The sequence below is a fragment of the Rhinoraja longicauda genome, chromosome 16, assembly GCF_053455715.1.
Source record: "Rhinoraja longicauda isolate Sanriku21f chromosome 16, sRhiLon1.1, whole genome shotgun sequence".
NCBI lineage: Eukaryota > Metazoa > Chordata > Chondrichthyes > Rajiformes > Arhynchobatidae > Rhinoraja > Rhinoraja longicauda.
Window position 1 is genome coordinate 44,162,041 of NC_135968.1, and position 27,272 is coordinate 44,189,312.

Genomic DNA, 27,272 nt, shown 5'->3' on the forward strand with positions numbered 1-27,272 from the left:
TGCCTGTGCCACGCGATAGTGAGAATAGGAATGGAGTGAGGTGGAGGATAAATACGTGGCTGAGGAACTGGTGCAGGGAGCAGGGTTTCAAGTTTCTGGATCATTGGGACCTCTTCTGGGGGAAGTATGACCTGTACAAAAAGGACGGGTTGCATCTGAACCCGAGGGGAACCAATATCCTGGCGGGGAGATTTGCTAAAATAACTGCGGAGACTTTAAACTAGTACGGTTGGGGGGAGGGACTCAAACACAGATAGCTAATAGGCAGTGTGTGAGGCAGGAGGCAGAAAAGGGAAACACTCAGACCCAATATGTAGGAGAGAAAGAAGGGAAAAGAAATAAACTGAGAATAAGAAATGATGGGTCCCTTAAATGTGTATATTTTAATGCTAGGAGCATTGTAAGAAAGGTGGATGAGCTTAGAGCCTGGATTGACATCTGGAAGTATGATGTTGTGGCGATCAGTGAAACATGGTTGCAGGAGGGTTGCGATTGGCAATTAAATATTCCAGGATTTCATTGTTTCAGATGTGATAGAATCGGAGGGGCAAGAGGTGGGGGTGTTGCATTGCTTGTCAGGGAGGATATCACAGCAGTGCTTTGGCAGGACAGACTAGAAGGCTCGATTAAGGAGGCTGTTTGGGTGGAACTCAGAAATGAGAAAGGTTTAGCAACACTTATAGGGGTGTATTATAGACCGCCAAATAGGGAACGAGAATTGGAAGAGCAAATATGTAAGGAGATAGCAGATATTAGTAGTAAGCACAGAGTGGTGATTGTGGGTGATTTCAATTTTCCGTATATAGACTGGGAATCACATTCTGTTAAAGGGCTGGATGGTTTGGAGTTTGTAAAATGTGTGCAGGATAGTTTTTTGCAGCAATACGTAGAGGTGCCTACCAGAGAAGGGGCAGTGTTGGACCTCCTGTTAGGAAATGAGATGGGTCAGGTGACGGAGGTATGTGTTGAGGAGCACTTTGGGTCTAGTGATCATAATGCCATTAGTTTCAATATCATTATGGAGAAGGTCAAATCTGGACCAAGGGTTGAGATTTTGGATTGGAGAAAGGCTAATTTTGTTGTTTTATGAAAAGGATATAATAGAGAAATGGAGGATATTTAAAGGTGAAATTTTGAGAGTACAGAGTCTTTATGTCCCTGTTCGGTGGAAAGGAAAGAATAATAATTTGAAAGAGCCATGGTTTTCCAGGGAAATTGGACACTTGGTTCGGAAAAAGAGGGAGATATACAATAAATATAAGCGGCAGGGAGTAAATGAGGTTCTTGAGGAATATAAAGAATGTAAAAGGAATCTTAAAAAGGAAATTAGAAAAGCGAAAAAAAGATATGAGGCTGCTTTGGCAAGTAATGTAAAAGTAAACCCCAAGGGGTTCTACAGATATGTCAATAGCAAAAGGATAGTGAGGGATAAAATTGGTCCATTAGAGAGTCAGAGTGGACAGCTATGTGCTGAGCCGGAAGAAATGGGGGAGATATTAAACAATTTCTTTTCTTCGGTATTTACCGAGGAGAAGGATATTGAATTATGTGAGGTAAGCGAAACAAGTAGAGTAGTGATGGAAATTAGGAGGATTAAAGAAGAGGAGGTACGGACACTTTTGAAGAATATAAAAGTGGATAAGTCTCCAGGTCCTGATAGGATATTCCCTAGGACATTGAGGGAAGTTAGTGCAGAAATAGCAGGGGCTATGACGGAAATATTTCAAACGTCATTAGAAACAGGGATGGTGCCGGAAGATTGGCGCATTGCGCATGTTGTGCCTTTGTTTAAAAAAGGTTCTAAAAGTAAACCTAGCAATTATAGACCTATTAGTTTGACGTCTGTGGTGGGAAAATTAATGGAAAAGATACTTAGGGACAATATATATAATTATTTGGATAATCAAGGCCTGATTAGAAACAGTCAACATGGATTTGTGCCTGGAAGGTCATGTTTGACTAATCTTCTTGAATTTTTTGAAGAGGTTACCAGGGAAATTGATAAGGGCAAGGCTGTGGATGTTGTCTATATGGACTTCAGTAAGGCATTTGACAAGGTTCCACATGGAAGGTTGATTAAGAAGGTTAAATCGTTGGGTATTAATAGTGAGGTTGCAAGATGGATTCAACAATGGCTGAATGGGAGATACCAGAGGGTAACGGTTGACAATTGTATGTCAGGTTGGAGGCCAGTGTCTAGTGGAGTGCCCCAAGGATCTGTGTTGGGTCCACTGTTGTTTGTCATTTACATTAATGATCTGGATGATGGTGTGGCAAATTGGATTAGTAAATATGCAGATGATACTAAGATAGGTGGAGTAGTTGATAGTGAGGTAGATTTTCAAAGTCTACAGAGAGACTTGGGCCTTTTGGAAGGGTGGGCTGAAAGATGGCAGATGGAGTTTAATGCTGATAAGTGTGAGGTGCTGCATTTTGGTAGGACAAATCAAAATAGGACGTACAGGGTAAATGGTAGGGAATTGAGGAATGCAGTGGAACAGAGGGATCTGGGAATAACTGTGCATTGTTCCCTGAAGGTGGAATCTCATGTGGATAGGGTGGTGAAGAAGGCGTTTGGTATGCTTGCCTTTATAAATCAGAGCATCGAGTATAGAAGTTGGGATGTAATGTTGAAATTGTACAGGGCATTGGTGAGGCCAAATCTGGAGTATGGTGTGCAGTTCTGGTCGCCAAATTATAGGAAGGATGTCGACAAAATGGAGAGGGTACAGAGGAGATTTACTAGAATGTTGCCTGGGTTTCAGCACTTAGGCTACAGAGAGAGGTTGAACAGGTTGGGTCTTTATTCTTTGGAGCGTAGAAGGTTGAGGGGGGACTTGATAGAGGTTTTTAAAATTTTGAGAGGGACGGACAGAGTTGACGTGGGTAGGCTTTTCCCTTTGAGAGTGGGGAAGATTCCAACAAGGGGACATAGCTTCAGAATTGAGGGACAAAGGTTTAGGGGTAACATGAGGGGGAACTTCTTTACTCAGAGGGTTGTGGCTGTATGGAATGGGCTTCCGGTGGAAGTGGTGGAGGCTGGCTCGATTTTATTATTTAAGAGTAAATTGGATAGGTATATGGATAGGAGGGGATTGGAGGGTTATGGTCTGAGTGCAGGTAGATGAGACTAGGTCAGGGAGAATGGTCGGCGTGGACTGGTAGGGCCGGACAGGCCTGTTTCCATGCTGTAGTTGTTATATGTTATATATTGACATGGATAGAAAATTGGTTGGCAGACAGGAAACAAAGAGTAGGGATTAACGGGTCCCTTTCAGAATGACAGGCAGTGACTATGCAGCCATTTATAATATACATTAATGATTTCGATGAAGGAATTAAAAGTAACATTAGCAAATTTGCAGATGATACACAGCTGGGTGGCAGTGTGAACTGTGAAGAGGATGCTATGAGGATGCAGGGTGACTTGGATAGGTTGGGTGAGTGGGCAGATGCATGGCAGATGCAGCATAATGTGAATAAATGTGGGGTTATCCACTCTGGTGGCAAGAACAGGAAGGCAGATTATTATCTGAATGGTTAGGATCACCCCTCCCCCGACACCAGTCTGAAGAAGGGTCTCAACCCGAAACGTCACCCATTCCTGCTCTCCCGACCCTGCCGAGTTACTCCAGCATTTTGTGTCTACTTTTGATTATCTGAATGGTGTCAGGTTAGGAGAAGGGGAAGTACAATGAGACCTGGGTGTCCTAGTGCATCAGTCACTGAAAGGAAGCATGCAGGTACAGCAGGCAATGAAGAAAGCTAATGGCATGTTGGTCTTCATAACGAGAGGAGTCGAGTATGGGAGCAAAGAGGTCCTTCTGCAGTTGTACAGGGCCCTAGTGTGACCACAGGTGTGAGTATTGTGTGCAGTTATGTTCTCCTAATTTGAGGAAGGACATTCTTGCTATTGAGGGAGTGCAGCATAGGTTCACGGGGTTAATTCCCGGGATGGCGGGACTGTCATATGATGAAAGAATGGAGCGACTGGGCTTGTATTCACTGGAATTTGGTAGGATGAGAGGGGATCTCATAGAAACATGTAAAATTATTAAGGGATTGAACACGCTAGATGCAGGAATCATTTTCCCGATGTTGGGGGAGTCCGGAACCAGGGGCCGCAGTTTAAGAATATGGCATAGGCCATTTAGAACTGAGATGAGGAAAACCTTTCTGGTTGCGAATTTGTGGAATTCTCTGCCTCAGAAGGCAGTGGACGCCAATTGTCTGGATGCACTTAAGAGAGTTAGATAGAGCTCTTAGAGTTAGCGGAATCAAAGGGAATGGGGAGAAAGCAGGAATGGGGGACTGATTGCGGATGATCAGCCATGATCGCATTGAATGGCGGTGCTGGCTCAAAGGGCCGAACGGCCTACTCCTGCGCCTATTGTCTATGTATCTATGTATTTTGTGTCTATCCCAAACTAACAGAGTTAAGACATGCTTGCAACTCATTGCTACATTAAATACTATAGAAGATGGTCCTCACAACACAATGCATCTCAGGACACGTGTTATAATAAATCAATACCAATGCAATTGTTATAAGCTTCTCTAAAATGAGTCAACTCCAAAATTCGAAGACAGTCATGGTGACACAACAGGACAACAATATTACAAAGGTTATAAATTGTGTTTTATCTTAATAAAATTGGTCATCCTCTTTCTCAGAAATTTCAAACTTCATACAGAAATAACATCTTATTCAAAGTTGTAACAGAAGGAGAAAACTAAGCAAGTGGACAAACAAAAACTAAATGCAAGAAACTAAGTTCAGGCCAGAGTGGTAAAGACATGCATGAATAACAGACCCATTGATAACCGCAATATAAGGATCAAGATGCTCACTCAGTTTGGCTATGTGGAAGAAATTCAGTCATTCTAAAGATAAGAACAGCAGAAAACCTCAAACATACAAATGAAGTGAAAACTGAGTGAAAACTCAATAAAGCAAAAAGTTTAAAAGGCACGTAAATGGTTATGGGGAATGTGAAATATTCACCCATCCAGAAGCTAAATACCCAAGATTCTGTATTAAAGGACAGAACAAGAAATACATGTTTTTTTTCTATTTAACATGTAGGTAGAATGCAAACCCAGAGACCCAGAAGCAAAACACAGATGCTGCTTGATCCACTGAGTTCCTCCAGCACTTTGTGTTTTGCTTGATTCAAGCATCTGCAGTTCCATGTGTCAGCAGAGACCCAAATATTGATCTTAAGGTTATTGATGTCTGCACAATTCACAATGGTTTCTATATTATCTTGAGCAAATCAGCTCAGATAGAGCCACAATACAAATTGAATCAACTAAGTCACCAGTGTCTCAACAATAGTTTGTTAGTCTATGGTCTAGTTTACTTTTTTTTAAATGATTGTTCCTGAATTAAAACATTGTGATTGGCAATTGTCTTTCATTGTATTTAAACAGTATTTAAAGCAATAATTTAATTTAAGGCATTGCTCACTGTTGCTATGGACTATACAATTGAGTTTTATTATTAAGCACAGAAGTCACATTTCGATAGAGATATGGTATCTGGTAAATAAAATATGCCAATATGACTGGATCCAGCCTTTGCTCAAACTATATAACATAACTGAGGTAGTGCACAAGCAAGAGAGAACATGTCGAATCATAGCAACAAGATTTTATGACAGTGTAGGATCCAAGGGCGGCACGGTAGCACAGCGGTAGAGTTGCTGCTTTACAGCGAATGCAGCGCCGGAGACTCAGGTTCGATCCTGACTACGGGTGCTGCACTGTATGGAGTTTGTACGTTCTCCCCGTGACCTGCGTGGGTTTTCTCCGAGATCTTCGGTTTCCTCCCACACTCCAAAGACGTACAGGTATGTAGGTTAATTGGCTGGGTAAATGTAAAAATTGTCCCTAGTGGGTGTAGGATAGTGTTAATGTGCGGGGATCACTGGGCGGCACGGACTTGGTGGGCCGAAAAGGCCTGTTTCCGGCTGTATATATATGATATGATATGATATGAAGTTGTGTGTACTAATTTGCTGCACAGTCTGATTTTCTACAATTTAGCTATATTTCTTGAAACTCAAGAATATATCTGTATGCTAAAATGGGAGCATGCCCATATTGCTCTAGGTACAATTACTATACATGACTAGTTAATAAATCATTGTCAAATTGATGATGCTAATCAATGTGTTTGCATTACCCTGCTTCCACTTTTATTGAGCAATATTGGAGCTATCCATGAAAACAACATCAAAAGATGGTTTGCATACAGGTTTCATGTCAAAGGACACTCAATCGGTGGTTCAATTAGTTCCATGGAAGATCCAATTCTGGTGGAACAAGTTCTGATTTGACCTATTTCAAACCCAAGCTTGCAAGTATAATCTGACTCCTGAATTTGGGAAGGAAATTACATTTAAATTGTTTTGAAGTGAAATAAGCCACATGTGATGGTTATGTCTAACTTGTTTGGCTCCTTATTCATTCAGTTTATGAATCACAATGTCTGAAATAAGTTTTAAATTTCCAAGTCTGTAAATATCTTCAGCAGTAATAAACACATTTTGAAGTTAACAATTAAAAGACTATATTCTGAAAAGGACTGACAACTTGAATTGCAATAAAGTAAAGTACATCACGGAATCATGTTTGGAGAAACATACACAATCAACCGGAGAAATGGTTACTAGGAGGAGTAACCACAATGAATTAAATGTTAAGAAGATCCTTGAGGGAAATGGAAAAACAGAGTAATTTAAAAAGACAAGAGCCATCAGGCCTACATGGCCTAAGATACAACTACCAATTAGAAAGTGAAGGCACCATGGGGAGAAATGAGAGATGGGTCAGGAATTTACGACTGGTTTCAAGCCTCTGGCCAAATGGGAAGACAAACCATGAGGCTCATCATGGAATAAGCATATTCTCTGGGGAATATTGCTTTTCCAAAGAAAAGTTTTGTGATTCCCAGACTTCAAGGAATATAATTTGAACTATCAGTGGAAGTATTACTAATTTCTGAAGAAGGGGTCTCAACCCAAAACATCACCCATTCATTCTGCCCAGAGATGTTGCCTGTCCCGCTTAGTTATTCAGCATTTTGTGTCTACCTTCAGTGTAAATCAGCAACTGCAGTTCCTTCCTAAACATATTATTATTTTACCATTTCTCACCAAGAAGGAATTTCACTCACAGAGATACAAGATGGACTGAAAACGTTCCCTTCTTTTTCAAAAGACAGATTTTTGTCTGAATTGTCATGATTACCTTCGCAAATTGTCCAAGGAAAAAATAATTCTCTCAAGTCCCATCTCTGTGGAACAAAGAGGCCTGCATGAACAGTTTCCTTCACTGAACAATTCATTCACCAATAAAGCGCAGAAACCCCATTAAACACTGCAGGTGATTAGTTTTCTTTTTGAGCAATTGCAGTCAACTTAATATTCATTTGAAGCGAAAGAGGAAATTAATTTCTATCACAAAGAAAGTGAAATTAGAGTCCAAATACAATCCCCTAGGACACACCAGAAATTGCTAGTTGCATTTTTAATTTAAGTTCCTCAGCATGGTTCTAATTATTCTTTCAAGAGATTCTTCTGAAGAAAATAGAATTCTTGTGTAGGCTAGAGTGAGATTGAAATTTTAAACCAGGCAAAAACAAGATGTCAAAATAATTATATTTTCCCCGAGGTCATTTGAAAGAGCAATTATATTTTCAGGAAAACCAGAAGAATTAAGATCCAAATAGCCTAGTAATAGTGTTCATTGGGATATTCAAAGTCATTCCAGAGATCATAGCAAGAAAGTAGAATGCAATTAATTAGGCCGGAATATAGAAGGGATTGACCTTATTCCATAAGAGCCAGAAGTGCAAATCATCCCAAAAGGACGATGAAAGATTCTTTCCACCGATTAGAATCTCAAGTATAGTAATGAGGAGAAATTTCTTCAGAGGATTGTGAAGCTTTGGAATTCTCCAAAAGGACATTATATTCAGGGAGAAAAAATACCTTTGGACTTAAAGAACACATGGAATGAAGGAAAACAGAACTGGAAAATGGATAGGAGGTAGAGAACTAGATATTATCTTATTGAATGGTGCAGCAAACTGGAGGAATATTGTAGCTTCCTCTTGCCCCTAGTTATTAGATGCTACATTAATACCCTCATGGTGCCAGGTGCAACCCAAAACTGCATTGGTTGGGGGATAAGTAAAACAGATATCAATCAGAATTTAAGTGGGCCCTGGCTACCTCTCAGACTTTTGTGGAATAAAAGCTAGTTAAATAGAACTGTTACAATGATTCTTGCACCACAGACTAATCACAATTCAAGCCCGATGGTGTAGACACTGAGATAGGTATGTCTCTGACGACAGACTGCATTAGCTAGCATAATAAGTCATTTTAGCAACCATTGCTCTGTTGCAGTTTCCTCCAAAATAATAAGAACCAGAAGAGATAATACACGAGACCTCCATTAGCACCGTAAGAGGGGGTAGAGACGCGCCCAGTGCTCCTTTGATGAAGTGATAAAAATGATTAAATTTTAGCAGTGTCATCATGGGACAGAAAATGACAAATGATTTCTCATGTTTAAAACATTGATGCAAGCTCATTATAATTATGAGAGCAATTTTGCATAGCCTTTACGTATGTATTAATAAATTTCCACCAATTAGTTATGAAAAAGTACATATGCTTTCATAATGTACACACCCACACAAAGGCCACTGCCAGAACATGGCATAATATCCAAGTTATTTTCCTCAACCCTCATCCCCCAACTATTATTCTTGATTTGGATGACAAGCAATAAAGGGAAATACTCGTGCAGAAAAAAATACAATAGCTACTAATCAAGAAAACTAATGACATAAATAAAATGCTGTATGTATCAGTGTGCCCACTGATTTCGGAGTCTCCCAGTAACATGAAATTAAAAAGACCTAAGGATTTTTATTCATATCCATAACTTGCTGGACAAAACTGTTCAACTAAAATGGACTGTACGTACAATACAGAGCCATTGCATTTATTCCTTGCCAAAATTAACCATATGGGTCATTTAATGTTAGACAGGCTTAATTTATCATATACATTATGATACAATATGCCCACAAAGTAAAATGTATCTGTGGATTAATTATTGCAGAATATACCTTTGCTTACAATAAATCAGAACTCTCAGTGCCAAGAGGTTTGCTTCCTTAACCATTTATATTATTCAAAGCCTTCCGAATAAAGATAAATGCTCCACATTCCCACAACACAAGAAATTACCACATGAAAGAATAATACTTACTGTTATTTAATGCCACAAGATTATCTGTGCCAGGGTGTGGAAAATTAAGCCCCAAGCGTCCTGTAAAATAAAATAGGTACTTCAATTTCTTCTTTCAGAGCAATTAAAAGATGGTATTTCAAGGTTAAGCAACAAGTCAGTTATCCTGATGGTATTCAATCAAATTCAAGTTGAAATAAAAACTGATAGTTAATGTTAATTCAGAGGCAAAGATGACTCATTCCCTCATTATATCTATATCACAATCCAAAATTCTGCACGAGAAAGAAAATCTGCTTGGAAAAAACTTTAGTCCCATTTTAAAACTATATATAGTTAGGCAGTAACGAGAGACGTTAATGTAACTCAACGCTGATAGGATAACATGTTTAGATAAGTCCCATCTACGCTTGACTTACAATGCAAAATATTGATTTATCATTTTCTAGTCTTTTCATTTTAAAACCAATTAGAATTGCAAAAAATACAAACTCAAAATTAAAGTTGTTTCTAGCAATTAAACAGCCAAAAATAACATTGAAAGTCGCAATGCACAAACAAGAAATATTACAACATTTATCAATGTCTGATTTACAAAATGATCTGTTCAAAGTCTATTGGCAAAGCAAGATGGAAAACTCCACCAGATCTTCAAATTAAATTGTATTTGTTCTGATTTTGTTGACAAACGTGAAGGGATGACCTTCAACTCCAATCTAAAAAAAACTTTCCACAAAGTTTTATTGGTGCACTACAGCACAAACTTCTAGTTCAATGTCAGTCTGGATTCAATGCTACCCATTTGGAGATCTGTGGGGAATTGGGTATAGAGCAGCCAGATTCATCTGGCAATTATACTAAAGAATTCATTGGGTCAACCTGAAAATAAAAACAAAATCATTTCAGCATGATTTACATCCCACTAAGAAAGTTTGATTAAAAATGGGACAACAGAACAGGATTGAGAGGGAGCTTTAAATATCAAAACACAAGTATTACATTTCATTAAAATATCTGTAGTTTTTAAAACATTATCTAACGGAATGAGACTTCCCACAAACACACACACAATTAGGTTTGCAGGGAAGATGCAGTTGTTCAGCAGTGGATGTGAATTAATATGCCTGCAAATGCTTAAATTGATCAAGACAACCATGTCCATGTTTTGTTTTGTAGAAAAAAATTAGTAGATAATTGGTTTAAGTTCACAATAAATGGATGATTTCTATTCTGGTAATACAGACAGTAACATCTGAACTTTGGTCTGCACTAATGCAGACATCAGACGATGTTCTAGGTACACCCTGGCACAGCAAGTATAATTTATAATTAAACTTTAGATTACTAAACTAAACATGTTCCTTGTTCTGCAACAGGAAAGAGAGAATATTCAAAACTGTATTGATATATCTTGTTTCAGTAAATGTGGCCAGCATTTGACAGCCCCACTGCCCATGTGCAAACTAGTCAGAACAAAGTGTGCTTGAGCAGTAAAGAAGGTAGACAAAATGTATTATATTTAATAGACAGCCTGTTAAGCATGATTTATTCTGGTAAATCATTTGGAGTGTGGTGTAAAAATATGTACCATGAGTGAAATGGTAAAATTAGTTATTGTTATTTTGTGTGAAATGCTCATAAACAAAGGATTCTTGGCTATACTTTCAAAGTTATAAATTGGCATTCCCTATTATTTTGAACCGTGGTTATCAAAAGCAAGCCAGAGTCATCCATTTAATAAAAATAGAAATGATGGAAGTGCTCAACAGGTCAGGGAACATCTGTGGAAAGAGAAACCATGTTCACATTTCAGATCCATGATCACAACTGGGAAGAGTGAAAACCAAACTTTTTTTTCCCCCCCAACTTCTGATGAAGGATGAAACGTTAACCCTGTTTCTGTTTCTACGGATGCCAACCAACCCAGAGGTTTACCATCATTCAGATTTGCAGCATCTGCAGGATTTAAAAAAAAATTCCAGGCCATTTCTTTGCAGTATTTTATCAGAGATACAACTTGAACTAAAAATCTGTGCGAATACTTTGGATGTCTTTCCAAACACAAAAACAAACTTGCAACAAACAAGATTAGAATTTTTTTGATGTGCATTTCTGCTTCGGTCCATAATTCATCTTGGATAATATCCCTAAGGAAATGGAGGGGCTTCATACGATACTTAGAATTGGAGTGGGCAAAAGAATTTGGCAGGTATCCCATATAGTCTTCTGTATATGTTACCATAATTGCAGGCAATACAATTCCAATAGCAGTACATTAAAGAAAACCCCCAATAGCAGTACATTAAAGAAAACCCCTTTTAGTTCACAGCAGCACAATAATATGTTGTGCAAATGTATAATTTGAAATGAATGATTAACAAATGTTGCATAATAGTGCACAAAGGCCAATTTTACAGTAAGTATTTAAGCCAACAAGATACTTGAAGTTTATTTGAACTACAGAAACACTTTATGTTATTAATATAAAAAACTGATATAAATAAATTATTTCCTGACTTTATTCATTTTAATTTGCAAATAAACTATCCATGTAATCTCCCAATTTAAGATTTTATCAATAATGGTATTATTTGCCTATCGCCCCCCAAAAAATTGGAATTTAGATATAAAGATACAATTTATTCAATGGCATTTATTCAATTGCATGATTTTTAAAAAATATATAGGAATAGAGGCCAAAAACAATGATATGGGACTCCACCTTCTCAAAATATTCAGGTTTAATATTTTCCATTTAAGGCTGGCATACAAACTTTGATGATTTTCATTTTCACATTTTTCTTTAATGTTTGCACACTGTCTGCACTAACTCTTGAATACAGCTACTTTCAATCAGCTAATACAAAGTGACTTGAACAACCTTGATGGGAAATAGAATTGCTCTCTCAAGTGTACCAAATTAAAAATTAGTTCAGGCAATGCAAGAATAACATACAAAAATTCTGACAGAACGCCAACCTAAAATCTACGCTAACTTGTCTATGGTTTTGGGATGCAGATATTCTATTTAGGGCAAACAAAAAAAATCTGCATACCAAAATTATAGACAACAACTGTCATTACTAAAGCATCCACCCTCTATTTTGTTGGCAATGAGTATTTGAAATATAGGAATGGGAGCTACTTGGTCAACTTGCATTGGTTTCATCGTACTCAGAACCGCCTGCATTTCCAATTTTGCCAAAAGCATTACAGTTTGCACCTAAACTATCATGTTACACCCAAACTCAGCGGACAGAATGTCAGACTGCTTTAATACCTTTGCAAAAGTCTACTTCTCAACATCATGTTGGAACAAAATGACATCCAAGATGCCCAAGTTAATTAAAGATATGTTAGTTTATGTTAAATTCAAGTATCTTGGCTACTGTTCAAAAGGAGAGTCCATTAAAATTATATATTGTACCATTTTATTTGCAATCTCTACTCCACTTTCTGGAATGTTATCCAAATGCCTCTTTCATGCTCTTTCTTTTGAATAAAACTTGACATGGCTCATTTCTATTGATCTAGCTCTCACCTATATCAGCAGTGAACCTAAATGCAAAATGGCACACCATATAAAACAGAGATACAAGAAACTGTAGATGCTGGAATCTCGAGCAAAAAAAACAAAACCCGTGAGGATCTGAGCAGGTCAGGCAACGTCCATGGAAGGAAATGGTCGATCGATGTTTCGGGTTGGAAAATAATTTCAGACTATGAAGATGGGTCCTGACCAAAAAGGTCATCTGCCTCCACAGATACTGCCTGGCCTGCTGAGTTCCACCAGCACTATTTTTTGAACTGTGTAAAATAACAATTTTTCTGATCTGCTCCCTTGCATTTGCAGAAGTACATAAATTCATGAAGATTTCATTTTAAGTTACAGAAGTGGGTATTTTAAAGAACATGTACTATTTGACAACTGTGACATGGGAAGGATTTTACACATTCATTGTAATCCGGATAACAATAATATTACCACTGCATTATCATTGTATGACTGTTCCTGATTTATGGACTAGCCAAGTGCTAATTTAATGAAGAAATTAAGTTCCTTCTTTTTGACAGAAAGAATAAACTCAACGTTCACCCTCTGGCTATCAGTTATGTTATGAAGACAATCGACATAGAAAAGGACCAAAAATGGCCAAAGCTTTGGAGCACCTTCCAGATCAGAAGATCGCCAGTTCAGGACTCACTTGGTAGATTTGAGCACATCATCCAGGGTGACGTCTCAGTGTAATATTGATTGGATGTCACATGGATGAAAGTTACGTGTTTAGTGTTGGTTTAGTTTAGTCAGGTCCTCTCAAGTGAGATAGAAAATTTCATGATACTATTGGAAAATCATCATTTTCTAATGATAATCCCCCAGCCAATACTTAGCAGCACATTATAATATTTCTATTTTGGGACACTGCAGTATGCAAATTGTGTTTCATACTTCCCAAGGTGAAAACAATGAGTGTCCATCAAGAGTACTTAACTTAACAGTGAAAATACCTTTGAATGTCCTCAAGTCAGCAAAACTGATGAATAATTCAAATTATTTTCTTTTGACCCCAGGCAATATTTTAGCAAATGTCACGGAGGAAGAACGTTCTTCAATATAAAGGGTTTGATCAAGCCATGTTGCGTGGGGGGGGGGGGGGTGAAGGTATTAAATACGCCACAGGCCAATCCATAATGTTGATGCTCCAAACTCGGTCAGAGTGAGAGAATGTCACACCATATCCATACGGTGAGCTGATGATACGCAAATAAGGCAACAAATTTGAAATGAGCACTTTGTACGATAGGTGGCAACCAGAAGGGAAGGGTATTCCGGTGGAGGTGGGGGGGATTCTTTAACAGATCAATGAAATCCAACAACTGAAGGTGATGAATGGATTTCCAGTGATCACCCAGAACAATGTTGGAACCACCAGAGGCTGTCTGAAGTGACCAGTATAGGCGCATTAAAGAAGAGATTCGTCAAACATGAGAGAGAGAAGGCATTGGAGAACTACGCTGTCATACTGAAAAGGAGGAAAGATGAGGTGATTCAAGTGGAGCATCAAATGTTAGTAAGGACTGGTTAGGTCAAATAGCCTGATTCTGTATATAGATTTTACGTCTTAAGCTAGAAATGACGAAGGAATGGATTGAACTTTCAGCTGTATATTTTTATATATCTTCAATTCCTTTTTATTGTTGCAAACTGCTTTCTTGCAGAAAAAACCCATAATATTACCCGCATTCCTATGTTAACTCATCGACATAAATATTTCTTTCTGCACAAGTAATTATATGGTTTCAAGGGCAAACTTCCAACATATGGATTCACATTCTGTCATTGAAATTAATCAGAATTCCTAATCCTGTTCTAAGTAGCTACTGTACATTTACAAATCCAATTTCAGAGACTAAAAGTTGGTGATCACTTTTAATCCACTAAAATTGACATATCTTTAATACTACAATGGAATTAATGATAGCTCCCAAAAACAGCAACGCTTTTACACTACTCCATTCAGTAATTTACACAATAAACTGCAGTGTTTAAACGGCAAAAAAACTTTCAAAAGTAAATGTTATTGGGGCTAGGTTTATGATAGCCTACTTAAATGAAATCTAGTAAATCTTGAAGAATTGATCTATTCCAGCTTTATGCTTTCAATATCTGATGACACTTCATTGTCATAGCTTTAAAATAATTTTACCTTTGGTACTGCTTAAAATACCATTTAACTGTGTTAGCGATATTTATGCTAGAACTCTGACACTATCATTTTGTTTTTTAAAAACCAAATACAATTTGACTGGTCACAAATTGCAGCTTGAGCAAGTAATCAATTTTATTAGCAGATTTGACAGGAGAGTTATTTGATGGTTAACCGAGTGTTAACAACAACTAGACGACCCGTTGGGTTCCCGTTGTGACAGCGGTTGATGAAAAAAAAGAGACACAATTTTAATATTATTGAGTGGTCAAATTTTAACTTGAAGAAAATTTGCGCATTTACCTCAGGAGTCATCGTTCAACGAAGCACGTTTAATGACAACATTGAACACGGAAGTATTAGATCAAAATGGCGATGTTAGTTTTATGTGGTATGTGTGCGAAATACAGGCAAAACGATACATAATAGCACAACAATTTGAACAAAATTTGATATTGCACACTGCAGGCGAATGGTGAGTAAGGTGCCCCTAAAATTGTTGTGCTATCGTGTACCGTTTCAGCTGCATTATATATATACTCTCTCTCTCTCTTTTTTTCCCAGTGGTGGTCACTGTATTTTATCTCTTTTATAAATAATTGTATACCTACGGTATACATATATATTCCAATATTTCAAGCTCTTTTTAAAAATTGAATATTATTTATTTGTTGCCATATAAACCTAATGTAAACTAACCTAATCAAACTTCACCTAGTTTAACCTTTCCCAATCTAATCTAACGTAACCTAGTCTAAATTTTTTTTGAGTTCATTAAATTTATAAAACTCACGCTTCTTTATTTTTTCCTGCGGCCCGCAAAAATGTGCCAAATATATAATGTGGCCCTCATGCAGAAACGTTTGGAGGTCCCTGGTCTACATTATCAAAACTTGGCAAGAAAAGCACTTGGAAAATAAGTGCTTGCATTTAATCATTGGCTTTCATTAACTCAGATATTGTATAGTGTAATGACTTGAAATAATGGAAAAATATTCCTGCATTCAACAACCAAGGCTTTACCTTTAACTAATAGGATTGTAAAACAGTAAAAAAAGATAAATGGCAAAATGCAAGCCAGAAATATAGGTAGATAAAATGATCTTATTCCAGAAATGCATTTAAAATAATCCAAGAAATACTATGTACTCTAGCGTGGGGGGGAATTTGTAACTTTGTAAGCGCCCTTCATGGGCGACTATTTGCATACCTTGGGTATGCAAGCAAAGAATTTCACTGCAACTTGTCACATGTGACAATAAAATATTCAATTCAATTCAATATATGGATTAATTTAAAACAGAAAAGCAGTTATGAAAGAGTTTTTTGAAAAGAATTTTCAACTGAAAACTGATTAACATTTGGGTCCCGACTCACTCATTGGTCTACTCAAAGACAAATCCAAGAATGAGTGTACGGAGAGGACAAGCGGAAGTGAGGATGCCATTGCCAAGGGAAGGAACAAAGGAGGACCCGGCGTAGGGGGGCCGCTGTGAGGGTGTGGGGGGAAGAACAAAGGGGAACCTGGTGCGAGGGGGGTGGGTTGTAACTTTGTAAGCGCCCTTTGTGGGCGACTATTTGCATACCTTGGGTAGGCAAGCAACGAATTTCACTGCAACGTCACATGTGACAATAAAATATTCAATTCAATTCAATATATGGATTAATTTAAAACAGAATAGCAGTTATGAAAGAATTTTTTTTAATGTCTCAAAATCTATTTGCAAAGTCATTTTACATTTATAAGCAAGAAAGATGTGGAACCTGAAACAACTGAAAATCATCTGGACAATTGATCAAAAACTCACACATACATAGCATGTAAAAACCAAAGCATTGCTTAAACTTAATACTGTCAACATCAAAAATAAGAAAATTGCTAACCTGCAAAGTGATTCCTCCACATTATGTCGGCAATAGTCATTGGTGGGCCACTGGGGGGATAGTGTTTACCTTTCATAGGTTCATGGTCACTCCTCATAATATCCATTAAGGAATTCTCCAAAGAGTGCAAGTTAAATGTATCATAGGGTCGATTCCGGTCCTGTAATTGAAAAGAGAGGGTATTGGAGCCACATGGTATCAAATACTTTTCAAGACAACACTGAATTATGAGAACCATAGAAACCTACGAGATATTTCTGAAAAGCTGCAAAAATTTCAATGGAAATGGTTGTTTTAGGATTTTAATGTTGGAGGACTTGTGAACTTCCCAATGACAGAATTGCTTTATTTACCTCCAAGAGTTAGCCAAGCACGAGTTCAATAATTATCACAATTCAGAAGTAATTTATCAACTAGCATTATTCCAATGCTTCCAAATCAGTTGCTGCAGATGAGCAGATTTGAAGGAAGGAGCTTAGCAATCATTGCAATCAATAGACATCATTGTATGAATTAATACTTCATTCTCATTGGCTTTTTAATTCACGATGCACAATATATGGAGAAGACTGGACCAAAATGAGCAATAATTTTAGATGTTGCCATGAAAGTGAAAGGGCACACTCTTGCAATTTTCCTGTTTTCCTGTTTAAGATATTTCCACCAGGAGACAGCCCAAGAAAGTTATCTTTAAACTTATCATCATTTATTGGTATACCCACATTTAGGATATTTTAATTTAATTATTTTTTATTTATAATCAGGTCTGCAGGAAAGGACCATCCACTCTTCAAAATCAATGGACATTTATTAGTTACACACACATTAAATGCTGGAATTGATTGGGGAAATGAATGACTCAAGGATTTAAAACATAACTGTTCATTATAAAACAGCGTACTGCAGAAACTCTCTCTAAACATTTATTGCTTGGAAAGATAAATGCTAGAATATTTCAAGAAAATTGCCTTGCTAATGGTTATGCTGTGGTTTGTCCCACTTTACTTCAATTTCGCTATCTTCTCAAATGGATATGGTGGATTTTAGTTTTCAGAACTTAAGATCTCATCCAATCAATTTAACTGAGTGGAAGAAATGGCTGATTTGGGGGGAAATATGGATTTAGTAGCTTCATGCTTGACTTAATTTCTACATTAACTAATTCAGTCCAACTTGGACATAGTTCCGAATTTGCTTGGCTAAAGATATTTTGCACAAGAAATATAGTCTTAAAACATGGGCAAATGTAATGAAGTATCAACTGGTTTTAATATATTACTCAAACAATTTGCAAACATCTTTCTCTGATTATTTCCAAATTATTGCCATGAATGTTGGTTTGTCAGAGCAGATTTCTTTTGGGTTTCCATTTAATCAAAATATTGAATTGCAATTCGAGTGCAGTTCTATTTTGAGGGTAAGTTTATATAAATACACTCATAAGGTCATAAGGGATAGGTATAGGATTAGGCCATTCAGCCCATCAAGTCTATTCCGCCATTCAATCATGGCTGATATACCTTTCCCACCTAACCTCATCTTCTCCCCATAACCTCTGACTAATCAAGAATCTATCTACCTCTGCCTTAAAAATATCCACTGACTTGGCCTCCACAGCCTTCTGTGACAAAGAATTCCACAGATTCACCACCCTCTGGCTAAAGAAATTTCTCCTCATCTCCTTCCTAAAAGAACATCCTTTAATTCTGAGGCTATGACCTCTAGTCTGAGACGCTCCCACCAATGGAAACATCCTCTCCATCTCTCCAAGCCTTTCACTATTCTGTACGTTTCAATGTGGTCTCCCCTCATTCTTCTAAATCTATCACAGAAACAAATTAAAGATATGATGAGGAATTCATCCTTCTCTATCCACTGTGAAGGCCAAGGAAGTTAACAGGGAAACTAGAGAGGGCACAGTTAGATTCTTAACTTACAATTTCTTCATTTGTACACATTTATTTCTTTAAGAATCTCTCATAGTCACAAATCTATGCCACAAGTATGTTGCAGTGGAAATAAAATAACCAAATAAACTTCCTCCAGGTGATACGCAAATTTACATGGCCTGACCTTGCTGGCCGCCCTCATCACCACCTCATCCCTCCTTTGCCTGGAAATGGAGAAACAATCACACTGATTCTTCATATCAGACTTACAGGGACATTTTAAAAGATTTTTTTTTAGCGATACAGCGCGGAAACAGGCCCTTCGGCCCACCGGGTCCACGCCGCCCAGCGATCCCCGCACATTAACACACTAGGGACAATTTTTTTTAATACATTTGCCCAGCCAGTTAACCTACAAACCTGTACGTCTTTGGAGTGTGGGAGGAAACCGAAGATCTCGGAGAAAACCCACGCAGGTCACGGGGAGAACGTACAAACTCCGTACAGACGGCGCCCGTAGTCAGGATCGAACCTGAGTCTCCGGCGCTGCATTCGCTGTAAGGCAGCAACTTTACCGCTGCGCCACCGTGCCGCCCTATTCACATAGCTTTATTTAAAAGCTATGTGAAATTTCTGGTTCTGGTTGATTACTGCGCAAACACCTCATAAGTGGTTATCTATCTCGTGCAGGTCGGAGTGCACCTCATAAGTGGTTATCTCGGGCAGGTCGGAATGAGTAGAGTAGTGATTAAATTTTGAAGTGGGCCTTTTTGACCAAGTTGAGGTGATCTAGTTGATCAATCCTCTTTTGAAATTACTTAACCTCGGGACCGGCACTTGTGTTGGGTGGTAACATATTCCATTCCCTTATCGTCCTTGGGTAAAGGGAATATTGGCAGCAAAGTTTATTGAAATTTAGTGAGTATTTTGTCTTGTCTTGTATATTGGCAGTTGGTGCTCTGGGATGACGGTAGACTTGATGGCGTGATTTTGTGAATCTCCTTGTAAATTGCAATAATTTAATTAAATACAAAGGCTATGCATCTTTGAAAATAGAAAAGATGAAGTTAACTTACAAACATTTTAAAATATTAAATTAAGTATGCAAGAAGAACCAGCCTCCTAATTCACCACAGTTTCCATTCAAATTAATGCTTTCTGGATCCAACAACAAGCAGGATCCTAGAGTGCTGGGGAATCCCAAGAAGACCAAGCTCAGCGGTTTATTCCCAGCCAACCCTATTTGTTAGTGCTTTTACTGAATCTGGGATCGACTGCTGTTTGAACATTTAGACGCATAGGTTTCTGTTTGGAACCACCAAGCAAAGCCAGAGATTTGGGGCAATAATTAGTATAAACAGCAAGCTGGGAGGAAAGGAACAGCAGTGTTTAAGAGGATGAAGGGTGATCTTATAGAGTGGTATAAAATCATGAGAGGAATAGATCAGATAGAGTCTCTTGCCCAGAGTAGGTGAATCGGGGTCCAGAGGACATAGGTTTAAGGTGAAGGGGAAAAGATTTAATAGGAATCTGAGGGGTAATTTTTTTCACACAAAGGGTGGGGGGTATATGGAACAAGCTGCCTGAGGAGGTAGTTGAGGCAATTACTATCTCAATATTTAAGAGACAATTAGACAGGTACATGGAGAGATCAGGTTTGGAGGGATATGGACCGAACGCAGGCAGGTGAGACGAGTGTAGCTGGGACATGTTGGCCGGTGTGGGCAAGTTCTGTTTCCACACCGTGTGACTCCAAGCAGTATCTTGGCATAGGCATGGATGTCAAAATCCTTTTACAATTAATAAATGTTTTTTTCAAATGCCGTGATTGCCTTTATGTTAGCAAATGTGGCATTCAATCTACACATGATCAATCACAGAAGCAAAAGAACAAAAGATCAATTAAATCCGAATGAGGTAATCTCGTTTGCAATTAGAAACGTTGGAGAGGGCATCTCATTTATTGAAACCGTATCACAGGATCGGTATCACATCACCCATTCCTTCTCTCCACAGATGCTGCCTGTCTCGCTGAGTTACTCCAGCATTTTGTGTCTATATCACAGGATCTTTTAGCAGGCAAACTGATGGGCGGCATCTTTGACAATTCGATGCTCTCCAAATGTACAGTTGTAATCAAGATTTAACTAGATTAAAATTTAAATCCACAATGCAATCCATTCAAAATTGATGAAACCTTTCATCAGTTGCTTTTCTCAATGTAAGTAAGATGACTAATAATCCACTGTACCTTTCAATTATATTAGAAATTGTCATTATCTTTTTCTTCTAGATTATTTCACATTGATATTAAAAAATAATTTTGCTGCTTTTATGTGAAACAACAATGCAGATGTTAATCTCAAACAAGTAGCTGCCAGAAACCATTAACCATGCTTGCTGCTATCCTTAGGTATGGCATGTAAATTGGAACGGCATAAAAATTAACGGAACTCTTATTAGTTTAGAACAGTTTATTAATTTTACATGTACCGAGGTACAGTGAAAAGCTTTTGGGTTGTGCGCCATCCAATCAGAGGAAAGACAACTCACGTTTACAATCAAGTCATCCACAGTGTACAGGTAAAGAATAAACTATAAAAAGGATCACTCTTAAAAAATAGTCCGATAAAGCAATTAACTTCAAGTCCAATACCAAGATTTACTACTCTGAACATGGTGGAAACAGGTTACGGAACACATTCCGAATGTTTATTCATAAAGGAACATGGACGTTATTGAACCCAATAGATTTTGTGTTTCTACGTCAAACAGTTATTGTTTATCCAATGTATTGTTAAGCGGCATCTTTACTCGGCATGCAATGACTAGTTTTTCCATATTATGTGAAAACAAGGACCGGAACTTGCAGGGAGATGCTGGAAATTTTTCGATAAAATAGTAGAATATATGCCCATTAATGCCAGAGACATTCATAATCCCTGAGCTTCCTGGCTGTTCTAAATCGGGGATTTCCTGACAAGAGCTTCAGATCTGCATTCCTCATGAGGTCCAGAACTTATTTTAATTCCCCAGTAGCCGTGCTGGGGGGGCTGTTCATTGAACCCGTCTCCAATGAGATCAGCACAGAATCAAAACGTAGACTCCACTAAAAGCCGGGTTAAATATTAGTAAATCATACACATTTTGTTAAATGAGTTTAGTTGAACATCTATAACAGGTTGCGCTTTAAAAAAAAATACAATTAAGAGACACATAATTAGTTATTTTTTCCCCTTTTGTTTTAAACGCTTCTGGCATTGGATGGATTCAAAATAATTTGAAGTCCTTGACAGCTGTGACAAGGAATATGGATTAATTGGGTGTCAGGTGTTCTTCAGCCATTTCACGGAGAAGACGTTGTCCTGACCTGCTCAAATAGCTGCATTATATTCTGCTGGGTCATCCATTGCACATGGACTCGACACCCAAGACAGGATGGGTTTGGAGCGCCGGTCAACACTGGCAGATCCGGAAAAGGTCACAAACATCCTTCTTGCCAGAGGAGCAGCAAACATGGGCAATTGTTGTTGCCAGCAACTCCTTGTCCAAGATTAATTTCTACGCTGCTGTTGCACAAATAAAAGCTGCAAAATTATTTTTTACTCCGATTGAAAATAGATTCTAATGGAAAAAGTAAGGCAAAAAGAGACAGTGACAAACAAGAAAATATAATTAGAGCAGCTGCTGTTTTAGGACTTGGAATTATTGGTCAATTAAAAACTGTTTATTCACCTGTTGCTAAGGGAAACATTAATTGCAGGTTTTATTTGCTCATGGATCCTCTTAGTTTAGAGATACAGCATGGAAACAGGCCCTTCAGCACAAAGCGTCCACACTGGCCATCAATCACCCGTACTCTAGTTCTACGATATCCCATTTTCACATCCTACACACCAGGGACAATATACAGAGGCCAATTAACCTACAAACCTGCACGTCTTTGTAATGTGGTAGGAAATGCAGAGCACCTGGATGAAACCCGCGGAGTCACAGAGAGAACGTGCAAACTCCACACAGATAGCACCCGAGGTCGGGATCAAACCCAGGTCTCTGGTGTTGTGAGGCAGCAGCTCTACCGCTGTGCCACCCCTTTACGTAAGAATTGAATTAGAAAAACACAGAGTCATCTCAGGGGAGGTCTCGTTTGACCTTCTCTATTCCCCTTGCCATTCCACCATATGCCACATTGAAACTAGTTTTGCCAATCCCCTTTCTGATCTGCTGCATAACTTAGCCACTTTGGAGGAATTCTGAAATCCCCAAAATTCCATTGACATGCTGCTGGTCCTGAGAATTGCACCCATGACGGAGATGGTAAAGATTCCTTCTCATTGGATAATAAGATCTCAGGAAGTGGCGGCGCTATGCAGCAGCTGCGGCTCGCCTGCAGTCCGTTTGTCTTTTGTGTTTTTTGTCGGTTTTTGTCTTAATTGTAGTGTTTAGATTAGTGTCTTTTTGTGGTCGTGTACTATGTGGGTGGGGGGGGGGGGGGAACTGTAAAATTGTCTCTTCCGAACGGAGACGCAATCTTTTTTTTGGGTCGTGTCTCCATTCATGCTGCGGCCTACCATCGGCCAAACACCTGGAGCTGGCAACCTCCAGCTGGGATCACCTGGGCTCTGGTTCGCAGAGCCCGTGGACCGGACTCACCATCTGCGGAGCTGGCTGCCTTCGGAGGCTGTGGTGACGCTGCGAGAGCAGCTGCGACTCGCCTTCAGAGGGTCCGGATGCTTAGGCCACGGGCCGCGTGGATATCGGAAGCTCCTGGGTGGGGGCAGACATCGGGAGCTCCGGCAGCAGCAGCTTCTCCGCCCGCCCCGAATCGCTGGGCTTGGTTAGGCCCGCTGCGGACCTTTCACCGTCCGGCGCGGCCTGGAACAGGTCGCGGGATTTTCTCCGCCCGGCGGGGGCTTCAATGTCGGGAGTCCCGACCGCCCCGACTTGGCAAGTTTAACAGCCTGACCGCGGGAGAAGACGGCAGGGGAAGAGAAATGACATTCTGGCCTTCCATCACAGTGAGGTGGTGACTGGAGGCGACTCACTGTGATGGGTGTTGCTTTTTTTTGTTTTGTGTTGGTTTGTGATTGTGTGTGTTATTGCTTTATTTTTATTGCTTATTATTGTTGGACTGTGGGTAACGGAATTTCGTCCAAAAGACTTGTTTTTTTGGATGACAATAAAGGCTATTCTGATTCTGATTTCTCATTACAGTGCCCCAAAGATTCAACAATTCCCCCATCTTGCAGAGTTTGGACCCAAATCATGAGCATCCAAATGCCAAGACGTCCATCCAGCCTGGTGTTGCTAAACCCGAGTTCATGGTGCCATTCCATACAGCTCACAAATCATATCATTGGACACTAGCTCAATTTCCCTCCTTTATTTCTAAGCAACAACCCCCTCCACATTCTGTAGAACATTAGGATAATGAAGTGACAAAAATAAAACAACAGAAACACTTTGCTTCCCACAAACCCAAAATCCAGCCCACCTACTAAATGTTAACATTTCCTCAATGTTCCTATCTCTAACATGAACTAACTCCGAAGCAAAGTCTCAATCCTGAAAGTGAGTTAAGCAACCCTTGACCAAATGTTGCATTGTTGTAAAACAGAGCACCTTCTCATTAACTGAGCAATACTAGAAGGAATTCTGATTATTAACCATGACAGCCTATGCAGAAATATTTCTTTGAATTATTCTTGCATCCAAATTTATCTGAAAATCAAATTTGCAATTATTCAGCGATATCCACATCAAGTGAATAGCACAAGTAGCTTAATTATTTGTTGAAGATATTGTTCATTAACTGCAGGCTTAACCTTTGAAAAAATGTGTATTTCACAATAGAAGTTCTTCAAATATTTTGGACTTGCCTACCTTAATTATGGTTTTCAACTTCAGGCTAAAATTACCCTCATTTTTGTGAATTTGATTATATAATCCCAGAGAGTCATTCCTTTACCAGCTGAAGAGTGACAATTGGGGTCGGCACTGGTGCAGTGGTAGAGTTGCTGCTTTACAGCGCCAGAGACCTGGGTTTGATCCCGACTATGGGTGCAGTTTGTATGCTCATTCTGCGACCACCTGGGTTTTCTCCAGGTGCTCCGGTTTCCTCACACACTCCAAAGACGTGTGGTTTGTAGGTTAATTGGCTTCTGTAAATTGTAATTTGTCCCTAGTGTGTAGTGCACATTGGCTGGCATGGACGGTGGGATGGAGGGCCTGTTTCCACGTCTCAAGTAAAATAGACCTGGTCTGAGTATATGCTCATTGCTCATGTGTATATATTGTCCATAGTATTTGCAAATGCAAGTCTCTTTTCCTTCAAACATCAATTTCTGTACTCTTTAATTTTTCTTTTAACATAGAGTTTACTGTTATTTGCTTCCATAAAGAGACAGACAAGAGCACAACTCCTCTTTTATAAAGAAATGTAATCATTGTATGAAATTAAAAGATAAAAGGATATGTAATATGGATTCTACCCACGTGAGAAACAAACGAGGATTAATCTCAACATTGAAATGTTGACAATATTGGATGCAATATTCAATATTAATTTTGGGCTTGTTATCTAAGGCTTCTCTTCCAAGGCAAACGTGGAAATTTATTTAAAGTCAATGTGGTACAGCCCTCGCATTTTTGGCTGCAAGTCACATCTGCTACGAGTTCAGAGCCCATATACAAGGTTATGATCAGGCATTACTAGCTGAAACGTCGCTAGGACTTGTGATATTTTAAATGAGGGGATAAAATAGTAGTGTAAGAAAATAACTGCAGATACTGGTACAAATCGACGGTATTTATTCACAAAATGCTGGAGTAACGCAGCAGGTCAGGCAGCATCTCAGGAGAGAAGGAATGGGTGACGTTTCGGGTCGAGACCCTTCTTCAGAGTGAATGGATCCACAGGATCAAATGGTTGGCTTTGCTTTTCCAATTCCTATGTTGCCAAGTTGCTGTTGAAGTGTTCAATAAAATCCTCAAATATTTTTGAAACTGAATGTACTTGAATAAAAATAAGTTGATCTAAATCTAGCTTATTTGAGGATTTTTATCCAAGAGTGAATGAGTGGAACTTTTAATCAAGGTCAATGTATTCAAGAGGTGAATACATTGGGTTTATTTTTCATGGCAATGCTAACATTTGTACAGAGTCCTATTGCCCAATCACAACAGCTGCAAAAATTGGTGAAAATAGTTTTCCAACTTAAAATAAAAATCGTTAACTTCTTAAACTCTGGTGTAACGTTTAAATGTTGTCTATCACATTTCATAGTTATTCAATTTGTCACTAAAATACTTGTTTCTCATATACCATTCTGAAGAAACAATGGAAAAGGGTGGGATTTATAAAGATCCAGGAAAATTATGATTACACTTTCCTGTACCCAAGATCATTTAATTTATTATCTCAAAAGGTGATCATGTGCATTCACAAAGTTCAGCATCCAGACCGACTTCTCTCTGCTGACAGATCTTAGGAATCTTTCAGCAGTCAAGCCATATCCTGTACCCTCTGCCAAATCCTCTTTATGCAGTGTTGCAAATTAAAACTATTCCTTCTTTGCCACCATTTGTCAACTTTTATTTATGCGTTCGAAGTTCATACTTTTACCTAGTGGTTCACTACGACAATAGGTGCAGGAGGAGGCCATCCGGCCCTTCGAGCCAGCACCGCCATTCAATGTGATCATGGCTGATCATTCTCAATCAGTACCACGTTCCTGCCTTCTCCCCATACCCCCTGACTCCGCTATCCTTAAGAGCTCTATCTAGCAATTGTTCACACTCTTTGTCATTCAAAAGACAAAAGTGTAACCTCTGATTATTTTTGCATAGCACTGTTCAGCAGCAGCAATTCCAACCTTGTTCATTTTATGCAAAATGTATCCTTAGATTTTTTTATGTATGGTATACCAGCCTGATCTGGACAACACTATAAAATGTGATACATAAAACACTGCTAAAAATGTAAAGAGTGCCATTTATGCATTTGCTTTAGTAATTTAGAACCCTTTTAAAGCATATATATAGTATAAGAAAATAACTGCAGATGCTGGTACAAATCGATTTATTCACAAAATGCTGGAGTAACTCAGCAGGTCAGGCAGCATCTCGGGAGAGAAGGAATGAGTGACATTTCGGGTCGAGACCCTTCTTCAGACTGATGTCAGGGGGCGGGACAAAGGAAGGATATAGGTGGAGACAGGAAGATAGAGGGAGATCTGGGAAGGAGGAGGGGAAGAGAGGGACAGAGAAACTATCTAAAGTTGGAGAAGTCGATGTTCATACCACTGGGCTGCAAACTGCCCAGGCGAAATATGAGGTGCTGTTCCTCCAATTTCCGGTGGGCCTCACTATGGCACTGGAGGAGGCCCATGCATTGTCCATTGCATACCATGACTTCACCATGGTAATTTTGTGTACCTGATCCACTAAAAAAATCACTCTAAAATAAATGAGGCTGCTACACTTATCCCCTTCTGTATATTTTGTTTTTTATAATTTGCAC

General features: G+C 38.8%; 1 protein-coding gene across 5 annotated transcripts in view; it reads right to left on the reverse strand.

Annotated features, from left to right (window-relative positions):
- cpeb3 (cytoplasmic polyadenylation element binding protein 3) overlaps positions 1 to 27,272 on the reverse strand; it is a 105,004-nt gene that overhangs the window by 60,859 nt on the left and 16,873 nt on the right. For all 5 annotated transcript variants that reach the window (XM_078413717.1, XM_078413712.1, XM_078413715.1 and 2 more), the window contains exons 3-4: positions 16,863 to 17,022; positions 9,292 to 9,351 (exon numbers count right to left, since the gene is read on the reverse strand). In XM_078413717.1, coding sequence (XP_078269843.1) covers positions 9,292 to 9,351; positions 16,863 to 17,022 — 220 coding nt within the window. The remainder of the gene's footprint in view (positions 1 to 9,291; positions 9,352 to 16,862; positions 17,023 to 27,272) is intronic.